The 24,218-nt window shown below is 39.5% G+C and overlaps 1 protein-coding gene across 2 annotated transcripts; it reads left to right on the top strand.

Moving 5' to 3' along the window:
- The first annotated feature begins 722 nt into the window (after positions 1 to 722).
- On the top strand, positions 723 to 1,419 carry SF3B5 (splicing factor 3b subunit 5). Of its 2 annotated transcripts, none has more exons than XM_052645923.1 (2): positions 723 to 1,109; positions 1,203 to 1,419. In XM_052645923.1, the coding sequence occupies exon 1, from the start codon at positions 829 to 831 to the stop codon at positions 1,087 to 1,089; it is 261 nt and encodes an 86-aa protein (XP_052501883.1). In that variant the 5' UTR covers positions 723 to 828; the 3' UTR covers positions 1,090 to 1,109; positions 1,203 to 1,419. The 2 variants fall into 2 exon arrangements, with proteins under 2 accessions (XP_052501883.1, XP_052501882.1); XM_052645922.1 differs by having other exon boundaries at positions 723 to 1,113.
- The last annotated feature ends 22,799 nt before the right edge of the window (positions 1,420 to 24,218 follow it).

Here is a 24,218-nt window from a genome sequence, read left to right as displayed (position 1 = left end):
GGCTGGGACCAGAACTTGCGTCTCCTGACTTCAAGATGACCCACCCACGGTTGTGAACGGGCTACTACTGTGCCTCGTTAGCTCCGAAAGCGGTGTCATACCAAGAGTTCATATTCCCAATCCCTGCCCTGTCCTGCAGAGTTTCTCATGTCCATTTAGCCCCAAACCACCTGAGGATGCCTCTTGCCTCCCAGACACCTCCCTCTATTAAGCCGCCAACATCCTTTTAAACATCTCTCCATTTCTTGTTGTTTAGTCGCTAAATTGTGTCTGACTCTTTTTGCGACCCCATAGATTGTAGCCTGCTAGGCTTCTCTGTCCATGGGATTTCCCAGGCAAGAATACTGGAGTGGGTTGCCATTTTCTTCTTCAAGGGATCTTCCCGACCCAAGGCTAGAACCCAAGTCTCCTGAATTGGCAGGCGGTCTCTTTACCACTGAGCCACCAAGGAAACCCTTTAAACATTTCTCAGGGTTCCTAAAGAGCCTGTGTTACCAGCCCTCAGAGACCACAAGTCCCAGCATGCAAAGCTCCTTTTAGGAAAGGGCTACTAAAAGGACCAGCATGCAACGCTCTGCGAAGTGGGCGGGACTCTCTACAGGGGCAGCCCACTTGTAGCGTTGCCTAGGCAACTCCAATTCGGTGATAGACTACACTTCTGCTTCCGCCTCTGAGACCTGGGATCGCGAATCTGCGCGGCTTCGTTGCTGTGACGCCATCCGTCTGCGACCGCGTGGGTTCCGAGGTGCCGCCGTCCCGCTTGAAGTCCCAGAGCGCCTTCCTGTAGTCTGCTGCCTCTCACCTGGGAGCAAAGGGAAAAGCGGTGAGATGACGGACCGCTACACCATTCACAGCCAGCTAGAGCATCTGCAGTCCAAGTACATCGGGACCGGCCACGCGGACACCACGAAGTGGGAATGGCTGGTGAACCAGCACCGCGACTCCTACTGCTCCTACATGGGCCACTTCGATCTTCTCAACTACTTCGCCATTGCCGAGAATGAGAGCAAAGCGCGAGTCCGCTTCAACTTGATGGAGAAGATGCTGCAGCCTTGCGGCCCGCCAGCCGACAAGCCGGAGGAGAACTGAGACCCCGCGGTATCACCGCTGTGCGTGAGTACCTGTCCCTGAGTTCCCCGGGTTCGCCTGCATTCTCGCTTTTTCTTAAGTGAACTGATTCTCCATGTGCTTTCCTTGTACAGAGGTGCTTATCCAGGGCGTCCCGCATGACCTGCCTTCCTGTGGACCCTGTTTTCCTGTGGAACACAGCGTTGGGAGACCGTCAGGACCCCTGAGAACTGTGGCTGGACCGTGGAGCAAACTTTAGAGAAGACGGCACTGGAGTGAGACGGAATTTAGAGGCTCGTTTCCGGCTAGTTGATTGTTGCTTTTTACATAAAGTTTAGAAATGTTTCAGTCTCTTGGTGTGGACTACTTGTGTTCTGGTGGAGGGGTCCAGGGAGGGCTTTGGAACTGTGGCTTCGGGAGAGGCGGGAGAATAGAAGGGATAAAGAAGGGGAGGGTTAGGAAGGGGTTGGGCAGGTAGTTCAGGGCCAGACACTTAAATGCACCCTGCCCAACCTTTATAACATTTCCCAACCCACACTTTTCCCAAGAGTTTTTCTCAGGCCCATAACGCTTTCAGTATTGAACTTTGTGATCATCGTATCCCTTCTTTTTCTTTAATTCAAAAAAAAAAAAAATCTTTGCTGGCATTGTCCTCTCTCTGCAGATTGCATCCTTTTGGGACTTGGTGGATGTGTCTTGAGACTTGACAAGCTGTCAGATGAATTCTTTCATTCATTCAACATTCAACAAATATTTGTTGAGTCCTATGTGGCAAGCATTTCCCATGCTTTAGGGGCTTATATTAACACTAGTTGGGGGAGCAGCACACTGTATCAGTTGTAGATAATAAGCAAATGTTAGAAGGTACTATGGAGAATAGAGTAGCACCCCACTCCAGTACTCTTTCCTGGACAATCCCATGGACGGAGGAGCCTGGTAGGCTGCAGTCCATGAGGTCGCTAAGAGTCGGACACAACTGAGTGACCTCACTTTGACTTTTCACTTTCATGCATTGGAGAAGGCAATGGCAACCCACTCCAGTGTTCTTGCCTGGAGAATCCCAGGGGCGGCAGAGCCTGGTGGGCTGCCGTCTATGGGGTCACACAGAGTCAGACACAACTGAAGCGACCTAGCAGCAGCAGCAGCAGCAGCATTGCAGTTTTAAATAGGCTGCCTCATGTTAGAATATTGAGGTGACATTTGTGCAGAGACTTTAAGGAAGTGAGGCAAATAGCCATGCAGAAAACGGAGGAAATCACTTTCCAGTCAGAAAACTTCCAATAAAAAGTACCTAAGACGGATTGTGTATGGCTAATTGGACGAAGAGTAAAGAAACAAGTATGGCTAAAGGGAATGAGCCAGGGAGAGTGGAGGTATAGCTTATGGAGAGGGAACAGATAAGAGCAGAGCCTGGTGGGCCTATGTAAGGACTTGTGGCTTTTATCCTGAGAATATGGGGAGCCATTGGAAGACTATTAGGCGATATGGTCTGACACATTTTAGATCAGTGAGTCTCAAGCATATTGGCCTTGGAATGACATTACATTCTTTAAAATTCTTGAAGACTCCCATAGTGCTTTTGTTTTTGGTTATAGCTGTTGATAGTCACCAAATTAAAAATTAAAACTGAGAAATACATAAAATACCTGGTAATTCATTTTAAAATAACAGTAACAGGACTTCCCTGGTGGGCCAGCAGTTAAGAATCTGCCTGCCAATGTAGGGAACATGGGTTTGATCCCTGGTCCAGGAAGATTCCACATGCCGCAGGGCAACTAAACCTGGGCCCTGCAACTACTGAAGCTCATCTGCTCTAGAGCCTGTGCTCCGCTAAAAGAGAAGCCACCACGATGTGAAACCCACACTCCACAACTAGAGAAAGCCTACACACTGCAACAAAGACCTAGCACAACCGTAAATAAATAAATAACAATAAAAGACCATTACATGTTAATGAGAATATTTTTTTATGAAAAATAACTTTTCCAAAACAATTTAGTGAAAAAGATGGTGTCTTTTTTTTTTAAACAACTTTGCATATGCCTTCAGTGTTGGTATATAAAGATGTTAATTGATCAGTTATGTCTGACTCTGTGACCCCATGGACTGTACCCCGCCAGGCTTCTCTATTGATGGAGTTCTCCAGGCAAGAATACTGGAGTGGGTTGCCATTTCCTCCTCCAGGGGATCTTCCTGACCCAGGGATCAAACCTGTGTCTCCTGTGTGGCAGGCAGATTCTTTGCCATCCGAGTCACCAGGGAAGCCCCCTTCGTCAATGTCTGGCTTATTATAAGACAGCTGTATTCTTTTATCTGCTTCTGCATTCAAACTCCGAGAATATGAAGTTTTGGCTGAAGTATGAAAAAACCCACTTCAGGACTTCCCTGTACAAGGGTTTGATCCCTGGTCTGGGAACATTCCATATGCTGCGGAGCAACTAAGCCTGTGTGCCATAACTACTGAAGCTTGTGCACCCTAGAACCCACAGGCGACAACTACTGAGCCCACATACTGCAACTACTGAAGCCCATGCACCTAAAGCCTGTGCTCCACGGCAAGAGAAGCCACTGCAGTGAGAAATCCATGGGCTGCAACAAAATAGCCCCCACTCGCCGCTACTAGAGAAAACCCTTGTGCATCAATGAAGACCCAGCACAACCTAAAAACAAAAATTTTTTTAAGTCATCTTTTTAAAAAACCCACTTCACATAAATATACAGTAAGGGAGAAATATTTTAATAGCCTTTTCAAATATCTTAGAAGTTAGATACAATGTAAGATATGAGCAACCTTTCATTCTCTATTATATTAAAATTCATTAATCTATGTTGAGCATTGAATGGATCTAATTTTGCCCATATATGATTTTGTAATATCTTGAATTGCTCATTTGTAAAGTGTTGGCTCACTGAATTATATTCTAAGTGTTGACACATTTCATTGTACATACCAAAATACTGTACTTTGTACATATTATTAGTATCATTGCTGATCTCTTGAGAAAAGTCTTATAGTGTTCAGTCGCTCAATTGTGTCCAAGTCTTTGTGACCCCATGAACCGCAGCATGCCACGCCTCCCTGTCCATCACCAACTCCTGGAATCCACCCAGACCCACATCCATTGAGTCGGTGATACCATCCAACCATCTTGTCCTCTGTCGTCCTCTTTTCCTCCTGCCCTCAATCTTTCCCAGCATCAGGGTGTTTTCAAATGAGTCAGCTCTTTGCATCAGTGGCCAAAGTATTGGAGTTTCAGCTTCAACATCAGTCCTTCCAATGAACACCCAGGACTGATCTTTAGGATGCACTGGTTGGATTTCCTTGCAGTCCAAAGGACTCTTAAGAGTCTTCTCCAACACCACAGTTCAAAAGCATCAATTCTTTGGCACTCAGCTTTTCTCACATCCATACATGACCACTGGAAAAACCATAGCTTTGGACTAGACAGACCTTTGTTGGCAAAGTAATGTCTCTGCTTTTTAATATGCTATCTAGGTTGGTCATAACTTTCCTTCCAAGGAGTAAGCATCTTAATTTCATGGCTGCAATCACCATCTGCAGTGATTTTGGAGCCCAGAAAAATAAAGTCAGCCATTGTTTCCACTGTTTCCCCATCTATTTCCCATGAAGTGATGGGACCAGATGCCATGATCTTAGTGGTCTGAATGTTGAGCTTTAAGCCAACTTTTTCATTCTCCTCTTTCACTTTCATCAAGAGGCTCTTAAGTTCTTCACTTTCTGCCATAAGGGTGGTGTCATCTGCATATGTGAGGTTATTGACATTTCTCCTGGCAATCTTGATTCCAAATTGTGCTTCTCCAGCCCAGCGTCTCTCATGATGTACTCTGCATGTAAGGCAAATAAGCAGAGTGACAATATACAGCCTTGACGTACTCCCTTTCCTATTTGGAACAAGTCTGATGTTCCATGTCCAGTTCTAACTGTTGCTTCCTGACGTGCATACTGGTTTCTCAAGAGGTAGGTCAGGCGGTCTGGTATTCCCATCTCTTTCAGAATTTTCCACAGTTTATTGTGATCCACACAGTCAAAGGCTTTGGCATAGTCAATAAAGCAGAAGTAGTAACATGAAAAACTAACAGTGATGGTATGTGTCCCACAGTTTGAAGTTTTTACTTGAGAGCCTAAATTTGGTCACTGGTAGCAAATCTTGTCTGTTTTTTTCCTTAAAGTGACAAGCCTACTTGGTTCATTTTCAAGAAAATATCTGTCAAGTACCAAATTCTGAATAATTGCAGTTTATCAGTCTTACAAGTAAAGAATGATGTTCCTTGAGAGAGAGAAAGAAAAAAAAAGAGTCCATTTAGTCTGCAACTCAAATAATAACAAGTGTTTTTTCTTGAAAAAACCACTGTGCTTTGGTGGCAGCGGAAATGGTTTATGCATACTACCAATTTTGATCATTTGAAAAGATGTGTCCTTGTGGACTAAGAGTTCATAAAATCAGTTTCATTTCATCAAGGACATTCTTTTTAAAAAATAATTTTATTTTATTTATTTTTGGCTGTGCTGGGTCTTGGTTTCTGCCTGGGCTTTTCTCTAGTTGTGGCAAGTGGGGGCTACTTTGTTGCAATGCACAGGCTTCTCATTGTGGGCGGGCTTTTCTTGTGGAGCACAGGCTCCAGGGAACGTGGGCTTTGGTAGTCATGGCACGTGGGCTATGCTGCTCCAAGGCAAGTGGGATCTTCCCAGATCAGGGATTGAACCTGTGTCCCCTGATTTGGCAGGTGGATTCTTTAGCACTGAGCCACCAGGGAAGCCCCAGTCAAGGACATTCTTAAGTGAAACGGAGTCGATTTTTTATTTTGTTTATTTTTGTTGAGAGTATATGGCAGTGAAGAATACAATGACTACTAGTAGGTTGGTGTCACTATCTTGATTGATGCTAAGTGCTAGTAGTTTTATTCACGATTGCTTTTCAGTGAAAATGGCAAGTAAAATCTAAGTATTATTATTAAAATAGTAAAATCTAAGTATTATTTAAATCGTGTCAACTTCACAGATTCTTTGAAATTCCCACCGTTTTCACTTGAAAAAAAAAACTGATAGACTGATAGATTAAACTATATTATTTAGACTTGGTTGGATAGCATCACTGACTCAATGGACATGAGTTTGAGATGGTGAAGGACAGGGATGCCTGGCATGCTGCAGTCCATGGGGTTGCAAAGAGTCAGACACGACTGAGCAACTGAACCACAACAAGACTTGAATATTTAGCAGATATTTTCTCCGAAAATGAATGAAATGGGCCATCATTTCCAGGAAAACAACTGAACCACTTTTTAAAGGGGTCTTTCTGGCTGTTATGTTGAGAATAGATATAGGTAATGTAACAGAGAACGGACTGTAATTGTCAGCAGATAAATAAAAGTATCAATACTGATGCTTTTCCCCCTAAAAAGAATAGGAGTCAAGCTGTAAATCCTCATCCTTACGAAACTGGAATGAGAGTGAGCCCTTGTCTGTAATTGCAGTGTGTAGCACTAGACCAGGAGAGATGACAACCCACATTGGAAATAGGAAGAGGCTGGATATTTAGTATAGGGTAATTTATATAAAGAATCAAATGAAAATGTGGACAATAAAGAACTGCAGGAATTTAGAAGGAAGTTAGAAACCTAGAGACATACATGACCTGGCTTGAATTTATACTATCAGGATTCACAAGGACAAGGATTTGGGTCTGTTTTATTACAAGATAAATCTCAAGTGTCTCAGATGGTGCCAACATATCACAAGTGTTCAATAAATTTGTTGAATGTGAAAAGGTAAGGCTTAATTTAGACAATATACTAATTTGTGTTTTAGGCAGTCTTCAAGTTCACCAGAGTAGGTCAGAGCAAAGGAAAGAGATATTTGAAAACATGCTTCTCAGATAGCAATCATAGCTAACATATTGATAGCTTTTATGGTGTACTGAGTGTTTTATCTGATGTGATCTCTGGGAGGTATTATCTTTGTTTTACAGATGAAACAGTTTCAGAAAAACCATTTGCCCAAGGTCACACAGATGCTGTGTGGCTAAGCCAGGATTTGAACCAGGTCTTTCTATTTCAAAGTACAATGTCTTAAACATACTGTTGCTCAAACAGGTAGAAAATCATATTAGAATAATTGGAAATAAGTTACTGTCTCAGATGAAAAATGGGAATATTAAAAGTTTAGTAGGTGATAATGAAGGACTGTCAGACCAGTGTGAAAGTTCTTATATAACACTAAAAAAATGTAATTTGAAATATATTGAATAAAGATAATTTTAATGGGAATAATCACTTATGTAGGAAAAATCCATTCAAGGCTTTGAAAGTAAATAAAATGCTGTCCAAATACATATAATTGAACCTGTAACTCTGCACTGGTATGAAATAATTTTTGAATTAAACACAGGAGGGCAGCAGATGATGCTCTTTGAAGGAGTTTTTGGAAGGAGCTCTAAACTTGTAGATCTCTGCTAATGGGAGAAGACCAGTTCTTTTTATGTTTATTTCAGTGGTGTAATTAGAAAGCCACTTTGTGAACCATAAAGTGATAAACATGTTTCTCTTTGACAGATATGTAGTGAATACTACAGGTCACAGTATCACACTTACAAGGATGGACGCTACCTTAGAAGGATACTTGTCAGGGAAATAAATACAGTACCATATAAATACCTCTGATCTGTCATGGCATGAGTTGAGTGCTAGAAGAAAGGTATAGGGAAAAAAAGGTGAGAGAGTTTACAAGAAGAATTTACAAACTGCCTGTGAAGGAATGGAAGAGGGCATTGATGAGAAAGAGGCTTTTGAGAAGGATCTTGAGTGATAAGTAAGACATATGTGTAAAACAAGGGCAAGGCATGACCATGCTCTGGAGATGTGAACAAGCTGCCCTAGGAAGGGCAGGAGAATTCAAACACTTACTCCTATTTAAAACCTTACCATGACTTCCAATAACTTATGGCCCTTCACTCTCTGGTCCTTGTTTTCTTCAGAAGGCTGTAAAAGGAGGTTGAGGCCTAAATCCAAGGATAACAATGTTATCTCAGTTAATCTTCACAATGGCCCTGAAAAGGTGGTTATCCCATTCTACCAAAAAACAAACAGAAATAGGAAAAATTAAGTTGTTAGCATAATATCACTCAGCAACTAAGTGGTTGAGCAGGAACTTACACCCAGGTCTGATTTTAGCTTCCAGGCTTTTCATAAGGTCATTCAAGATTTTCAAACTATGTCTCACAGAATTCTAATTCCATGAAAAGTTATAGATGGCTTTTTGGGGGTAGGGGTTTGGGAGGGAATAAGGGCAAGAGAATATTTTGGTTAAATAAGTTTCAGAGTTGCTCTACACCATGCAGTTGCATGCTTCAGATTAATTTTTTAAAGTTCTGCAGTAAGAAATTTTGCTTATCATTTTCTAAACTTATTTGAACTACGAGTTCCTTTTCTCAAGAAATACCAAGATAATTTTGAGAAATTTTTTTGAGGGGGGAATATTGCTTTTGTCAGCGAGAGAAATTTGAATAGAGAAATGATGTATTCAGCCCTGAGCTTGAGGAAAATGAATTTGCTGGCAGTGTGTAGGTGGAACTCATAACCACAGATAACTTTCCTTTCCTTCTTAGATTATTCTAATTTCCTCAGCTGAAAATAAGTACATTTGTGAGTGAAGAGTTCTTTGTTCTCAGCCCTGATGCTGTTCGTGTCTCTAAAACTAGCAACTTAAAGGCATTAGAAACAAAAGAGACTTAATTATATTGCACACATTAGTTACGAAGCAACCTTTTTCCATGGCAAGGATGTGAAAAAAGAAATGTTATTGAGGAATTTGGAAGTTTTTGTTTACTAATTTTGTTAGTGTCTGGAAGATGTATCTGACAAAGCGTCGGCTTTGAATGATCTGACAGCCAACAGTTGGTCTACTTCAGAGAGATGACAGTTTGTTCTTAATTTAACTGGCTTTTTATCTCACATCCCACATTCCTTCCAGGCTCCTCGTGTCTTTCGTTTTCCTTACCTGCAATACACACATTACACATACCTGCCCTCTCAGTCACTTAGCACGGAAATAGTGAAACCTGGGAAGAGGTCAGGGGTGCTGGTAGGAAATCAAGACTTGGGAAAATCCATCTCATCTCTCACTGGCACAAATGGCCTGCTGCAAATGGCCCTTTGAAGCTCTCTGGCTTTGATCTGTGTTACCTCAGAATCCTTCCTTTCCTCCACTTCCCTCATTTCCTATCAACTGTTCTCAGTTGTTATCTTGTCCCCCAGCCTTGCCTCTTGTTGCTATGTTCTCCTGAACCTCACCCTTTCTTCCTCCATGTTGCCTTACAAAAGCAGCAAACTTCAAAACAGAAATGTCTTTGTATCATCAAAAATGGGGAACAAATAAGCACTTTTAGGGGTTTTGGCACACAGCATCAAAGAATTTAGGATGTTCACCTGTTCAGCCCCCCTTTCCTCTTTGAGCCCTCCACCAGCAGACTAGAGCCCTACTCCTGGTTCTGGCCCACCACTATTTCAGACCTCTGCCTTTTATAGTAAGGATAATATTATATCATGATCCTATCTCCTTCACCAATTTTTATATAGATCAAGTAATACTTTTTTTTTAGAAAAAATTTGTTTTCTCTGATTAAGAAAGAAGAAAGGTATAAAGAATAGTAAAACATGGGTATTCCTTCTACCTCAAATTGACAACTGTTTATATTCTATCAAATTTACTTCCCTCTTTCCCATTTTTAAAATAATTTTGCAAATAATATATGTGAGTATGGCCCTTCTAAAAAATGAAAGAAAGCACTACAGAGAAAACTAATGTTTCCTTTTATCACTCCTACCCTAATTTTTCCTCTCTCCTCATATCAATTCCATCCCCACCACCGAAATGACTTCTCTGAGTGTTTTTTCAGTTTATCCATTACACCAAACATCTGTCTCTCTCAGTCTGTCTATCTACCTACCTACCCACCCATCTGACAGAGAAGTATTTTGTGTTTGTCAGTTCCTCAAAAAACTAAACATATAATTTAAAGAGGATAAAAATAAAGTCATAGTTAATGACATAGTACATAACTGCATCTCCCAATTCTAGAATATCAGGTATTCAATAACTTCATTTGCTGAATCACAAATAAATAGATAAATAAATAAATGAGTAAACAAGTACATAAGAAGCAATGGAGACTGGGTAAAGTTGAGAGGGTCATTGAAAATGCTGAACATCTATTGCCTGTCACTTGGTATATGAGTAAGCAACATGAAAAATATCAAGTACTCAAATAACTTGAGAATTTCACATGAAATGAAAACCTTAAGCTAAGTCGATCTCAAAATATATTTTTCATTTAATAAGCAACTTCACAATACCCATTTTTATAGGCTCACGTGTGAATTCTTTTTCTTAGTGTCTTGGGGAAAGGATATTTTACCAAACACAAAACATCTCCCATAGATAGTAGAAGATAATTATCAGGACTTCCCTGGTGGTCCAGGGCTCAAGACTCTGTGCTTCCACTGTGAGGGTACTGGTTCCATCCCTGGTGGGGGAAGTTCCACATACCACGTGGTATGAAAAAGTAAAAATTTTTTCATTTTGAAAAAATAAAATTTTGAAATTAGAATGAAAAAATAAAAATAAATAAAAACAACAAGGATCATGAAATGCTATTAACAATCATATATCAACAAATTAGTCAACCTAAAAAAATGGATATACTCCTAGAAACATAAAATTTATCAACATATGGAAAATAAAATCTGGGATTAGTACATCTCGGTAAGGACCCACTTTGGGGATGCTGAGTATAATATGCTTGCACAGGACTAAATATGTACCTTGTTTTCCAGTTAAGTTAAATAGGCCTGTAATTATTAGAGTCTGGATTGTGAAAACATGTTTGTCCTCCTGCGGTTGTGAGCGGATTAGACATTCATTTTTTCTTGGTCTTTAGTGTTCTCTCTGGTTTGGATTTTATCTCCCTCCTCATTTATCTCTTGATTCTTGCTGTTCTGTCATAAGAAACTCAACAGATGACTAGTGTAATGATGCCAGTACATCAATAACCTTTTCTCTCAGCCCTAGAACTTCTTTAGAATTCACCTTAGTAAGACATGTAGTGTTAATTAATTTCACATACTCTGTGAAGTTCATGTCATAGAAAATGAATTTTTTAATGTATTTCTTAATTGGAAGATAATTGCTTTACAGCATTATCTTGGTTTCTGCCATACAACAACGTGAGTCAGCCAGAAGTGTACATGGGTCCCCTCCCTCTTAAACCTTCCTCCCACCCCCCATCCCATCCCTCCCCTCCAGGTTGTCAGAGAGCCCCAGGTTGAGCTCCCTATGTTATACAGCAACTTCCCCCTAGCTATCTGTTTTGCTTATGGTAACAGATTAATATATGTTTCAGCGCTACTCTCTCAGTTTCTCTCACCCTCTCCTTCCCTCGCATAGAGATGAATTTTTAAGGTAGCAAATAAGATCTATTTATGTGAAGGATTCTATAGTTTGATAGCATACCCTTATTTTTATAAAAAGAACATTATTAATGAGAAATTGAATGCATGCTAAATAATATTTACATATCTTTATGGGTGGCTACAGTAGAAGGAGCTTGTTGGGGTTATTCATATGTATTTAGAGCACTTGAGTATGTTTAATGTATTAATTATATTTAAGCTGGTTGTTCATGCTTCTGTATCACATCGCTTTTTAAAAAATTTAAGCGTGGTGAATTTATTTAACAGAAGTATTTTTTGAATGAGACCATAAATGTAGGCTTATTCACTATTTAAGTCAGTAATTTGTCTCACTACAAACTCTATAATGAGATTTAAAACTGCAACCCTACGTAGTAGGCCAGGACTATTGGAAATGTTTCTAGTGAGAAGGAGGTGAAACTGTCTGAATGCTATTTCCAGATAGCCAGCCGAAAGGCATGTCTTTTTTTAATATGTATAATTTTATTTATTTATTTATTTTCGGCTAAGCTGGGTCTCCACTTTCGTGCGGACTTTTCTTTCGTTGCGGCGAGCAGGGGCTACTCTCTAGTTGCCCGGCACAGGCTTCTCACGGTGGTGGCTGCTCCTGTTGCGGAGCACAGGCTCTAGGGCACCCGGGTTTCAGGAGTTGCAGCACGTGGGCTCAGTAGTTGTGGCTGCCAGGCTCTGAAAGCACAGGCTCAGTAGATGTGGGCCTGGGGCTGAGTTGCTCCTCAGCATGTGAGGTCTTCCCTCACCAGGGATTGAACCCATGTCTCCTGCATTAGCAGGTGGATTCTCTACCAGAGCCACCAGAGAAGCCTCAAAGGGCACGTCTTGCTCAGTCAATGCATTTTCCAATCCAAGTACTAACTGGGCCCAGCCCTGCTTAGCTTCCGAATTAGATTAGATTGGGAACATTCAGCATGGTATGGCCGTAGACTTGCTTAGAACATTCTGTGGGCTATAAAATGCCAGCATTGCTTCCTAACAGTGTCTTCAGAGAGTCAAAGTTTGGGCATAGTGGTTATTGATTTTGTATTACAGGAAGGAGTATTTTAATTTTTAGACTATATATATGTATATATTTATACATATTTCTAGACATATGGATAGAAATAGATATAGATATCACCATATAGAAAGTTTCTTTGATATTCAAAGTCTGTAAAATTACCTCAAACTTGTTCTATGTCAGAATAGGGCTGCCTCTTGCCTTTATGAAAAGCATATTTGTATGTATTCAATTGATTCTTCCTCTATAAATGAGGAGTTTGCCCTACATCTAGGTAATCTTACAGATCATTAAGGTCTCTTTTCATCCTATTGTATCATTACTAACTTATATGAAAGCTCACTTCTGCCTCTGACTCAAGGTTCTGGACAATTAATAAGGTAAAGTTTGAGTCTCATTGTGTCTACATGTCCTTTTTTGAGTTTCAAATAATAATATTATATATGGACAGATTTTTACTGAAACTCTGTGTTTCACTTAGCCTTTGATTTTTAAAATTCCACTTAGTATCAATAATAACTGGCTCATTTTTTTTAAGTATGAATGTAATAATACTGATTTTTATGAGCTTTTTATGAGCTTTATGACTAGCTCTAAATTGCTGAAATCTTTCAGTGTCAGACTATTTGTGGGATTGCTAAAATGCAGTTTTATATGCTTAGCATGTTAATAATCAGCATCAGTTGGCTTATCTGTCATATTAAGCACTGAAGTAAATATGGCACTGGTTTGTACAGCAAGTGCTGTACCCAGGATGGCCCTTCCTTTCTTTGTTCTTCAGCCTAATCTGCTGAATATTTTCTGTTCCAGATTTCCACCAAGTAACTGAACCTTAAATATCAGAAGTATACAGCACATAAATCTGAAAACGGGTTTAATTCAAACTACCCTCTAATTTTTATGTGATATCTTTAATAAACAGCTCCCTTAAAACAGCACTGCTGCTTTTAAAAGATAGTGTTAAATCTATGCTCTAAATTGGTATCATGTCTTAATTTTTTGTAATGAGAGATTATGGTTTTCTAAGGATAGAGTTTACCACAAATATGTGGTTAATAAAAGTCCAAATTGTGTCTGTTATAGTACTGCTTTCAGAAATTCCTCCTGACATAGCCACTTACATGAAATTCTATTTATCTGGTTCAGGGTGTACAAAGGAGTCAAGGTAGAATGCCAGACTAACCTGGGTCAAGCTGCTGGAAGATTTTCCCTTCCTACCTAAGAGGAACTTGATTGACTATTTTACTTATTTTTATATACTCATTAATTAAATGCAGTGCTGGTATATAGTAGGCATGCAATAAATATTTATTGACTGTGTCTTTATACCTAGGAACTTGTCTTCTCTATTCTAAATCAGGATTATTTTAGTTGCAAAAGAAAGACATTGAGATCCCCACTGTCTGAAGCAAAAAGGGAACTTAGTTGTGTTACTAACCAGTCCAAGTGCTTCTGTCCTTGGTTCATTATGATCCAAGACTCAAATACCCGACCAGAACTTTGTTTTTCTCTTCTTAATTTCTGGTTCCTCAGTGCTGCATCGATTTCCTGAAAACTGCCAATAGCTCCAGGAGCTATATACTTCCAGGTTCAAATCCAAAACCCTTCCTGAACCAAGCATATTGGTTAGGGGCATTAATACATTGATTAACTTGGACTTGGGAGTGTGTTCCTCCCCTGGATTACAAGTGGAGTTAAGGCCTCGAGTGGTACCTGACCCCACAGCAGAAAGTGGACCCACTGAGAGAAATAGGGAAACAGTTATTAGGAGAAGATTGAATGGATGCTGGAAAAAAATACACCAGAGTTGTTCCCTATAAATATGTAGTCTGTTAAACAGTGTCAGCTTCGTTCTACATATTGCATTTAATTTATTTGAAAATGCACATTCACCTCCCCTGCCCCATTTTTATATCTCTGAAATCATGTCACATCATATAAGCAGGGACTCTCTTCTGAAGGAAGTGTGTATTGAACTTGGCATTTTAGTAAGCACATGAGTTAGATAAGGGCTTCCCAGGTGGCTCAGTGATAAAGAATCTGCCCGCCAATGCAGGAACTGCAGGAGACATAGATTCTATCCCTGGGTTGGGAAGATCCCCTGGAAGAGGAAATGGCAACCTGCTCCAGTATTCTTGCCTGGAAAATCCCATGTCAGAGGAGCCTAGTTGGGTACAGTTTATGGGGTCTCAAAGAGTCGGACACGATTGAGCAAGGAGCAAAGGGTGACTAAGGTAAACAAAAAGGAGGAAGAGAGAGGAGTTCTAGAAGGAGTGGAACAGGTAATAAGAAAAAAAAAAAAAAAAAGGATGTAAAAATATGTACTTTAGGAAGAAAGATGCCCCTGGCCAGAATGGGTGGTTCAGAGAAAGTCAAGAGTGGAAGGTTTTTGAGAAAATCTATGTTGGAGGCCAGATTGTGAAAGATCTCTAAATGCCAAATGTAGGAGCCTGGACTCAATAATATGAATGATGGGGTAATGGGGATATCCAAGCAGAGATTCCTCATTTAAAATGTTATGCTGTTCAAAGATTAACTTGGAATAAATACCAGGAAAGGAGTAATAGAAGATTAATTTAGAAGATTAACCTGGAATCAATACCAAGAAAGAACTGGATAGAGAGCGAAGAGTGAAAGAGGTGGAAGGGGCTGAAGGAGATGAAAGGAGCAGGATACAGAATGAAGGAAAAGAAAGTTCTGACATCTGTCATTGGAAAATGAAGATGGGAAATAATCTGAGGAAGAAATAGAAGTGAAAATAAGAACAGATCCATGCCAAGATGGTGATTTAGGAGGATTCTGAACTCACTGCCTCCCACTGACACACCAAATCTATAGCTACATCTGGAACAATTTTCTCTGAAAAAACAAACAAGAAAACCTAGAAACTAGCTAAGTAACTCCTACAGATTAGATGAATGAGAAAACACACACACACATTGAAGAGGGTAGGAGAGGCTGAGGAACAGTCTTACCATAAACCCCAACCTCAGTGCACCAACCCACAATCAGGAAAGAACTCAGACCCTGAGCTTCTACTTTAGGGGTGAAGGGTTTGACTTATACCTGGTATTCCAGCTTTTAAGACCTGCCCCTGAGAATGAGCCCACAAAACATGTAGCTTTAAAAGCCAAGGGTCTCACATTCATGAGATCTGTACGATTATAGCAAACTGAGAAACAGTTCTTTGAGGGCTCCCACAGACACACCCAGGCTCAGCACAGAGGCAGCTGACTGAAAAGTCACCAGTAAGACTCTGAAAGGGACTTCTCTGGTGGTCCAGTGGCTAAGAATCCACCTGCTAATGCAGGGGACATGGGTTCGATCCCTGGTCTGGGAAGATCCCACATGCCAAGGAGTAGCTAGGTCCAAGCGCCACAACTACTGAGATGGTGTTCTAGAGCCTGCAAGCTGCAGCTGCTAAAGCCCACCTGCCTAGCGCCCGTGCTCTGCACCAAGAAACGCCACTGCTTTGAGAAAATGACGTACCACAACCAGAGGAGCTTCTCCTCACCGCAGCTAGGAAAAACCCTCATGCAGTAACAAAGACCCAGCCAAAAAAATTAATTAATTAAAAAAGAAAAGACTCAGAGAGCTTATTTGCTTGTCTTGAAGCATCCACGTGAGAGGCATGCATCTATTGAACACACATATAGGTGCCATTGTTGTCTCCAAGAAATGAGCTTTTGTACGTATCTGGCACCCTGGGTTCTGTGTCTGCCACCCAAAGGACACATCCCATGATTGCTTAGCTCTGGTGCATGTGGGACTTGTGTTCAGTAACAAAGAAAGAAAACAGTCCTTAACTATTACCCCAGGGCTAAGTGCAGAGGGAACAGGCAGAAACACTGTTCTCCCAGTCTTCCTCTGAAAGATGAATATGTGCACACTTTAGGAGCTGCTGGCTGAGGGTCTGGATTCCAAGCAGCTTGAGTCTAGGTGGGAGTCAGATTCTCACTTTTGAGACATTGACAGTTCTTAGAATATCATCAACTACTGGGAACCCCTTAAAATAATGTAGGCTGCTTGGGCGATCACGAAGATTTGAAAGACAAAGCAAGAGCTAGGGCAAGTTTGAATGAAAAGCTTTAACTCCTACTTAAGGCCACTCCTTCAAGACTGTAATAAGGGACAAATAAGGTCATTATATAATGATAATAGGATCCGTCAAACAAGAGGATATAATGTTTGTTAACATTTATGCGCATAATAGAGGAACACCTAAATACATAAGGCAAATTCTAACAGATCTAAAGAAAGAAATAGAAAGCAATACAATAGTGGTAGGAGATCTATCAATGGACAGATCATTGAGACAGAAAATCAATGAGGAAACATTAGCTATAACCAAAATATTAGACCAAAGAGACTCAACAGATATATGCAGAACATTCCAACCAAAAACAACAGAATACACATTTTTCTCAGTTTGTGTGGAACATTTTCCAGGATAGACCATATGTTAAGCTACAAAACAAGTAATAAATTTAAGCCAATAGAACCATATCAAGCATCTTTTTCAGTCACAATGGTATGAAACTCGAAATCAATTACAAGAAGAAAGCTATACAATTCACAAATATGGAGAGATGAAGCAATGCTACTGAATAATTGGTGGGTCAAAAAAGAAATCAAAAGAGAGATTAAAAAATGTCTTAAGATAAATGAAAAAGGAAGCACAATATCCCCAAATGTATGTAGTACAGCAAAAGAAACTCTGAGACAAGTCCATAGCAATAAATGCCTACATTAAGAAAAAAGAATTACTCAAAAAATAACTTTACACCTCAAAGACTAGGGAAGAAAGAATAAATGAAGCCCAAAGTTAGTAGGAGGAAGGGAATAAAAATCAGAAATAAATGATAGAGACTAAAATGACAATAGAAAAGATAAATGAAACTATGAATTGATTTTTAAAAAATAAACAAAATTGACAAAACTTTGTCAAAAGGTCCATCTAGTCAAAGCTATGGTTTTTCCAGTAGTCAAGTATGGATGTGAGAATTGGACTATAAAGAAAGCTGTGTGCTGAAGAACTGATGCTTTTAAACTGTGGTGTTGGAGAAGACTCTTGAGAGCCCCTTGGACTGCAAGGAGATCCAACCAGTCCATCCTAAAGGAGATCAGTCCAGAGTATTCACTGCAAGGACTGATGCTAAAGCTGAAACTCGAATACTTTGGCCACCTGATGTGAAGTGACTCATTGGAAAAGACCCTGATCCTGGAAAAGATTGAAGGTGGGAGGAGAAGGGGATGACAGAGGATGAGGTGGTTGGATGGCATCACCGACTCGATGGACATGAGTCTGAGCAAGCTCGGGGAGTTGGTGTTGGACAGGGAAGCCTGGCGTGCTGTAGTCCATGGGGTCACAAAGAGTCAGACACGAATGAACAACTGAACTGACAAAGCTTTAGCTAGATTTACCAAGAAAAAAAGAGCACAAGCATATGAAATAAAAATGAAAGAGGAGTAAAGTAATTGTCCTTCAATTAAAAATAAATAAATTTATTTTTTTAATGAAAAAGGAGACATTACAACTGATACCCCAGAAATACAAAGGGGCATAAGAAACTATGATGAACAATTATACAACAACAAATTGAACAACTTAGAAGAGAGGGAAAATTCTAGAAGTATAAAACCCACCAAGACTGAATCATGAAGAAACAGAAAATCTGAACAGAACAACTATTTCTAAGGAGATTGAATCCATAATCAAAAACCTCCCAACAACAACAAAAATGGCTAGAACCAAAGGGCTTCACTGGTGAATTCTACCAAACATTTAAAGAATTAAAACAATCCTTCTCACAGTTTTCATAAAAATTGAAGAGGAGGGAACACTTCCAAAATCATCTTATGATGCAATCATTGTCCTGATACATATCCAGACAGAGATATGACAAGAAAAGAAAATTACAGACCAATATTCCTGATGAATATAGATGGCAATATCCTCAATGAATTATTAGCAGGTGGAATTAAAAGATACACTAATAATGAATGGCCAGAATGAGAATTTCAGAAAACAATTCTATTTACAACTGCATCAAAAAAGAACAAAATACCTAGGGATAGATTTGACCAAAGAGGTGAAAGACTTGTACACTGAAAACTGTGACATTGATGAGAGAAGTTGAAGACTCAAGTAAATGGAAAGTTATTCCTTGCTCATGGATTGCAAGAATTAATATTGTTAAAATGTCCATATTATCCAAAACAATCTACAGATTCCATACTATACCTAACAAAATCCCAATGGTATTTTCACCTGTTTATTTTTAGAAAAAACAATCCTAAACTTTTTAAGGGCCATAATAAACCCAAAGAGTCACAGCAATCTTGAGAAAGAAGAAAGGTGGCGGTATCAAAATTCCTGATTTTCAGCTACACTACACTGCTTATTTAACTTAGATGCAGAGTACATGGTAAGAAATGCTGGGCTGGAAGAAGCACAAGCTGGAATCAAGATTGCTGGGAGAAATATCAATAACCTCAGATATGCAGATGATACCAGCCTTATGGCAGAAAGTGAAGAGGAACTAAAAAGCCTCTTGATGAAAGTGAAAGAGGAGAGCAAAAAAGTTGGCTTAAAGCTCAACATTCACAAAACAAAGATCATGGCATCTGGTCCCATCACTTCATGGCAAATAGATAGGGAAACAGTGGAAACAGTGTCAGACTTCATTTTTCTGGGCTCCAAAATCACTGCAGATGGTGATTGCAGCCATGAAATTAAAAGACGCTTAATCCTTGGAAAGAAAATTATGACCAACCTAGATAGCATATTAAAAAGCAGAGACATTACTTTGCCAACAAAGGTCTGGCTAGTCAAGGCTGTGGTTTTTCCTGTGGTCATGTATGAATGTGAGAGTTGGACTGTGAAGAAAGCTGAGAGCCAAAGAATTGATGCTTTTGAACTGTGGTGTTGGAGAAGACTCTTGAGAGTCCCTTGGACTGCAAGGAGATCCAACTAATCCATTCTAAAGGAGATCAGCCCTGGGATTTCTTTGGAAGGAATGATGCTAAAGCTGAAACTCCGGTACTTTGGCCACCTCATGTGAAGAGTTGACTCATTGGAAAAGACTCTGATGCTGGGAGGGATTGGGGGCAGGAGGAAAAGGGGACGACAGAGGATGAGATGGCTGGATGGCATCACCGACTCAATGGACATGAGTTTGAGTAAACTCCGGGAGTTGGTGAAGGACAGGGAGGCCTGGCGTGCTGCAATTCACAGGGTCACAGAGTCGGACACGACTTAGCAACTGAACTGAACTGAACTGAACAAGACTTTAGTAATCAAGACAGTATGGTATTGGCATAAAAACAGACATGTAGGTCAATAAACCAAAATGGAGAGCCCAGGAATAAATCCAAATGGATATATTCAGTTAATTTATGATTAAGGAGCCAAAAATGTACAGTGGGAAAAAGAACAATCTCTTCAATAAATGACACTGGGAAAACTGAACAGCCACATGCAAAAGTGGACTAGTGTCTTGTACCTCACATTAAAGACTTGAACATAAGGCCTGAAACCATAAACTCCTAGAAGAAAACAGAGGAGGTAAGCTCCTTGACCTTTGTCTTTTCAAGGACTTTATGAGTTTGACACCAAGGCAAAGGCAACAAAAGCAAAAATAAACTAATGGAACTACATCAAATAAAAAGCTTCTGCACAGCACAGTAGGCCATTGACAAAGTGAAACGGCAACCTACAGAATGAGAGAAAAGATATGCAAATCATATGTCTGATACAGGATTAATATTCAAAATATATAAAGAACTCATAAAACTCAATAGCGAAAAACCAAACATGGGCAGAGGGTCTAAACAGACATTCCTCCAGAGACATACAGATGGCAAACAGGGACATGAATAGATGGTCAACCTCATTAGCCATCAGGAAAATGCAAATAAAAAAAAAAGCTACAACAAGGACTTCCTGGTGACACAGTGGATGAGGTCCAGGAAGATTCTGCACGCCACGGAGCAACTAAGGCCACATGCCACAATTACTTAACCTGATCTCTAGAGCCTGTGTACTGCAAGTTCTGAAGCCTGCACAACCGTAGAGCCGTGCTGTGCAACAAGAGAAGTCACGGCAACGAGAAGCCCATGCTCCACAACAAAGAGTAGCCCCTGCTCGCTGCTCACACCTGCTGGAATGGCTATTTTCAAAAAGACTAGAAATAACAAGTGTTGGTAAGGACGTGGAGAAAAGAGAACCCTTGTGCACTGTTGGTGGGAATGTAAGTTGTACAGCCACTGTGGAAAACATGATAACAATTTTTCAAAAAATTAAGAATAGAAAAAATTTTTGTGGTGTAAGCCACCCAATTTGTTGTACTCTTTGTTATAGCAACCCTAAGAAACTGATATATATAGTTAAAAGAAGTTTTAACAACAATTTTCCAGGTGCTGTAATGTAGATACATAGTGGGATTTTATAATAAAACAAAGCCCAACCAGTCCAATTGCAATTTTTTGTCTTTTTATTCTAAACAGGTTTTCTTTGCTGTAGTCTTTGAAGATCTAAAGTGACATATTCAGCACAGGGACTTCTGAGGTGGTGCAGTGATATGGAATCCACCTGCCAATGCAGGAGACACAAGAGATCCTTGGGTTGGGAAGATCCTTGAAGTAGGAAATGGCAAAACACTACAGTATTCTTGCCTAGAAAATTCCATGGACAGAAGAAGCCTGGCAGGCTTACAGGCCATAGGGCCACAAAGAGTCAGACTCAACTGAACACGTACACACATTCAGCATGAAGGATTAAAAAGGCACGTGTGACAAGCAGTTTGTCACCAAGTCAGTTCTATCAGAACTTATCTCCAAAATGCAAACTCCTCTATCCTCAGTGTTCTTGGAAGGCCTGGTGGAGCTAGCCAGTGTGACCTGACACAGATTAGATCCACACTCCTTCAAAGGCACTGATACCTACTTCTTTCTTGACCTGCTGCAGTCTCTACAAACTAACTTTGACTAATTCTGTCATAAGAGACAGGAAGGGAAATAGCTAGATTCTTTCAAGTCTCTCAATGGCTGGGGCTTTCCGCTTCTCATCAGCAGTATTCTCAGATCCATCCAACACGGCCTTATTTGGATGGGGATTCCCTGAATCCCCTCTGAAACTGGAGAAGTCCCCCGGAGCCATGGGGGAAGTGGGCACTGGCCAGCACAGGCTGAGAACCAATTAGTGACTTCTGCCTCCCTTGTGCTTAGACCACTTTAATACAGGCTTTGCACAGCATAGAAGTTAAGGATCTAAGGCTCAGGATCAGGCCTCTAAGGATCAGGGGGTTAAGCTGCCTAGATGCAAAGCTTGTCTCTGCTACTTACCAGCTATAAGAAAAAACTTGGAACCTGATTGGTTTATGACTCTCTGACTCCTCACCTATTAAACAGGAATAATTCTAGAATCTATTTTTAGGTTTATTATGAAGTTTAAATGCTTTAGTAGATATAAAGAGTATAAACTAATACCTGCAAAATTGTAGGTACCTAATAAATGTAAGTAATTATAATTGTGCCATATCCTTCATGAAATTTCCATACCATTGAGAATTATCAAGTCTTGAAAGAATATTTAGAAACTACACACTTATGAAAAAGTTGTATATATGATAAAATATATAAGTATCATATCTCTATATACTTAGGAAAGACACTTCATCTTACTAAGTTTCAGTTTTTTAATCTACAAACACAAGATTCTGCATGTACATTGCAAAGAATAGCATGCATGCACACACATAAGCTAAATCCCTCCAGTTATTCAAAAATAATTGCCTCTATACATCTAAAAACTTCAAAATCCGGCCCTCATAATCAGGAAAAGTAATTGGCGTGTGCGAGTATTTTATTTCTTTTTAAATGGGTAAATTTTTAAAGAGAGAATATTCTTACAGTAGAGCATACTGAATCAAAGAACAGAGTCACATAAAACAATGATCATTTCCTGAATTTCTTCTAAAATAATTTTATTTGACTCATGTTTATGTGTCTTCAGATCCTACACTATGTCATCATTCCGCTCAGGGAAACCGTTAGAATATGACTAATTCATCACAATTGGTACCTATTAAAAGACTAAGAACCAACTGAGATGAATTCAGAAGAAAAAAGGCATCACTGAAAGGCATGTTTTTATAAGTGACCCATAAGGTAGAGGGAATAAAACAAAACATAGAAAACAAACCAAACCAAATTTATAGGAAGCGAGGGGCTAGAAGAACAAGTACCACAGGATTGAAGTAAACAGACAAATGCAGAATGTGGACATTATGGACCTGGTTTCTTCCACAAATCAATGGCATAGAAAATAAAAAACATTTTAAAAAACTTAGGAAACACAACAATCAAATGCCCTGGATAGAACTTGTATGGGTCTTGATTGAAACAAAACAAGACAATATAAAAATCTGTTGTAAAAACACATTTTTAGACTGTGAAGAGTTTGAATATGGACTAGGTTTTATACAATTCCGTTATTGTTAATTTTTTTAGTGTGGCAACGGCTTTGACGTTGTATACGAGGTGCACAGTGAAGGAAGGTGGGGTGAAATAAGCTGATGTCTAGGGTTCGCTTTAAATGCTTCAGCAAATGAAGAAAATTATACATGTGGCAAGATCTTGGTATTGTTTTCCCTCAGTATCCATAGAGGGTTGGTTGCAGAACCCCTCAGATACTAAAATTTGTGGATGTGCAAAAGCCTTATATAAAATAGTATAATATTATATTTGCATATAACCTAGGTACATCCTCCCATATCCTTCAAACCATCTCTAGATTACTTTTAATAATTAATACAATGTAAATGCAATGTAAATGTTATGTAAATTCCTGTCCACACATGGCAAATTTCAAGTTTTGCTTTTTGGAACTCTCCAGAATTTAAAAAATATACGTATTTTCAAACTGAGGGTACAGAACCCATAAATCCAGTGGTTCAACTGTAATTATTCAATTTGAGCAATGGTTATATGGGGGCTTATTTGACTATATTCTCTCCTTGTATATTTAGATTTTTCATAATGTATTGACTGTTCCCATAAGAAAAAAAAAAAATCAGAGACGGGCTGGCTCAAACAACAGAAATTTATTTTCTCACTGTTCTGGAGGCTGAAAATCTATGATCAAGGTGTCAATAGGATCGGTTTCAGGTGAAGATCTCTTCCTGGCTTACAGATAGTTGTTCTTCCCTTCTCTGTGTCATCACATAGCCTTTCCTCTGTGCATATGCTTCTCTGGTGTCTCTTCCTCTTCTTATAAGGACACAGCCATGTTGGGTTAGGGCCCAACCCTTATACTGCTTTTTACTTTACTTCTTTAAAGGCCCTATCTCTGAATGCAGTCACTTGGGTAGTTAAGGCTTCAACATATGAATTTGGGGGGAACATAATTCCATCCATAACACATATTAAAATCAATTACTTTAAAAACATAGTTTACAATATTACTAATTTTTTCTAGTAAGTACAAATATAATTGCACGTAATTTTAGCCTATTAAAATTTTAAAGTAGAGGTTGAGTTTTACATCTTGTTCTTGCCATAAAGAACATTTTTATAGAGTGAATAATAATATCATTGATATTAAAGTATCTAACTAATAATGTTTAAATTTCCTTTTACAGAATTT

This window comes from Budorcas taxicolor, chromosome 9 (assembly GCF_023091745.1).
Source record: "Budorcas taxicolor isolate Tak-1 chromosome 9, Takin1.1, whole genome shotgun sequence".
Classification (NCBI taxonomy): domain Eukaryota; kingdom Metazoa; phylum Chordata; class Mammalia; order Artiodactyla; family Bovidae; genus Budorcas; species Budorcas taxicolor.
This window is presented reverse-complemented; position numbering and strand designations above follow the sequence as displayed.

Bases quoted from the DNA above. Each gene is read 5' to 3' on its own strand.
- SF3B5 (XM_052645923.1), top strand. From the start codon at position 829: ATGACGGACCGCTACACCATTCACAGCCAGCTAGAGCATCTGCAGTCC.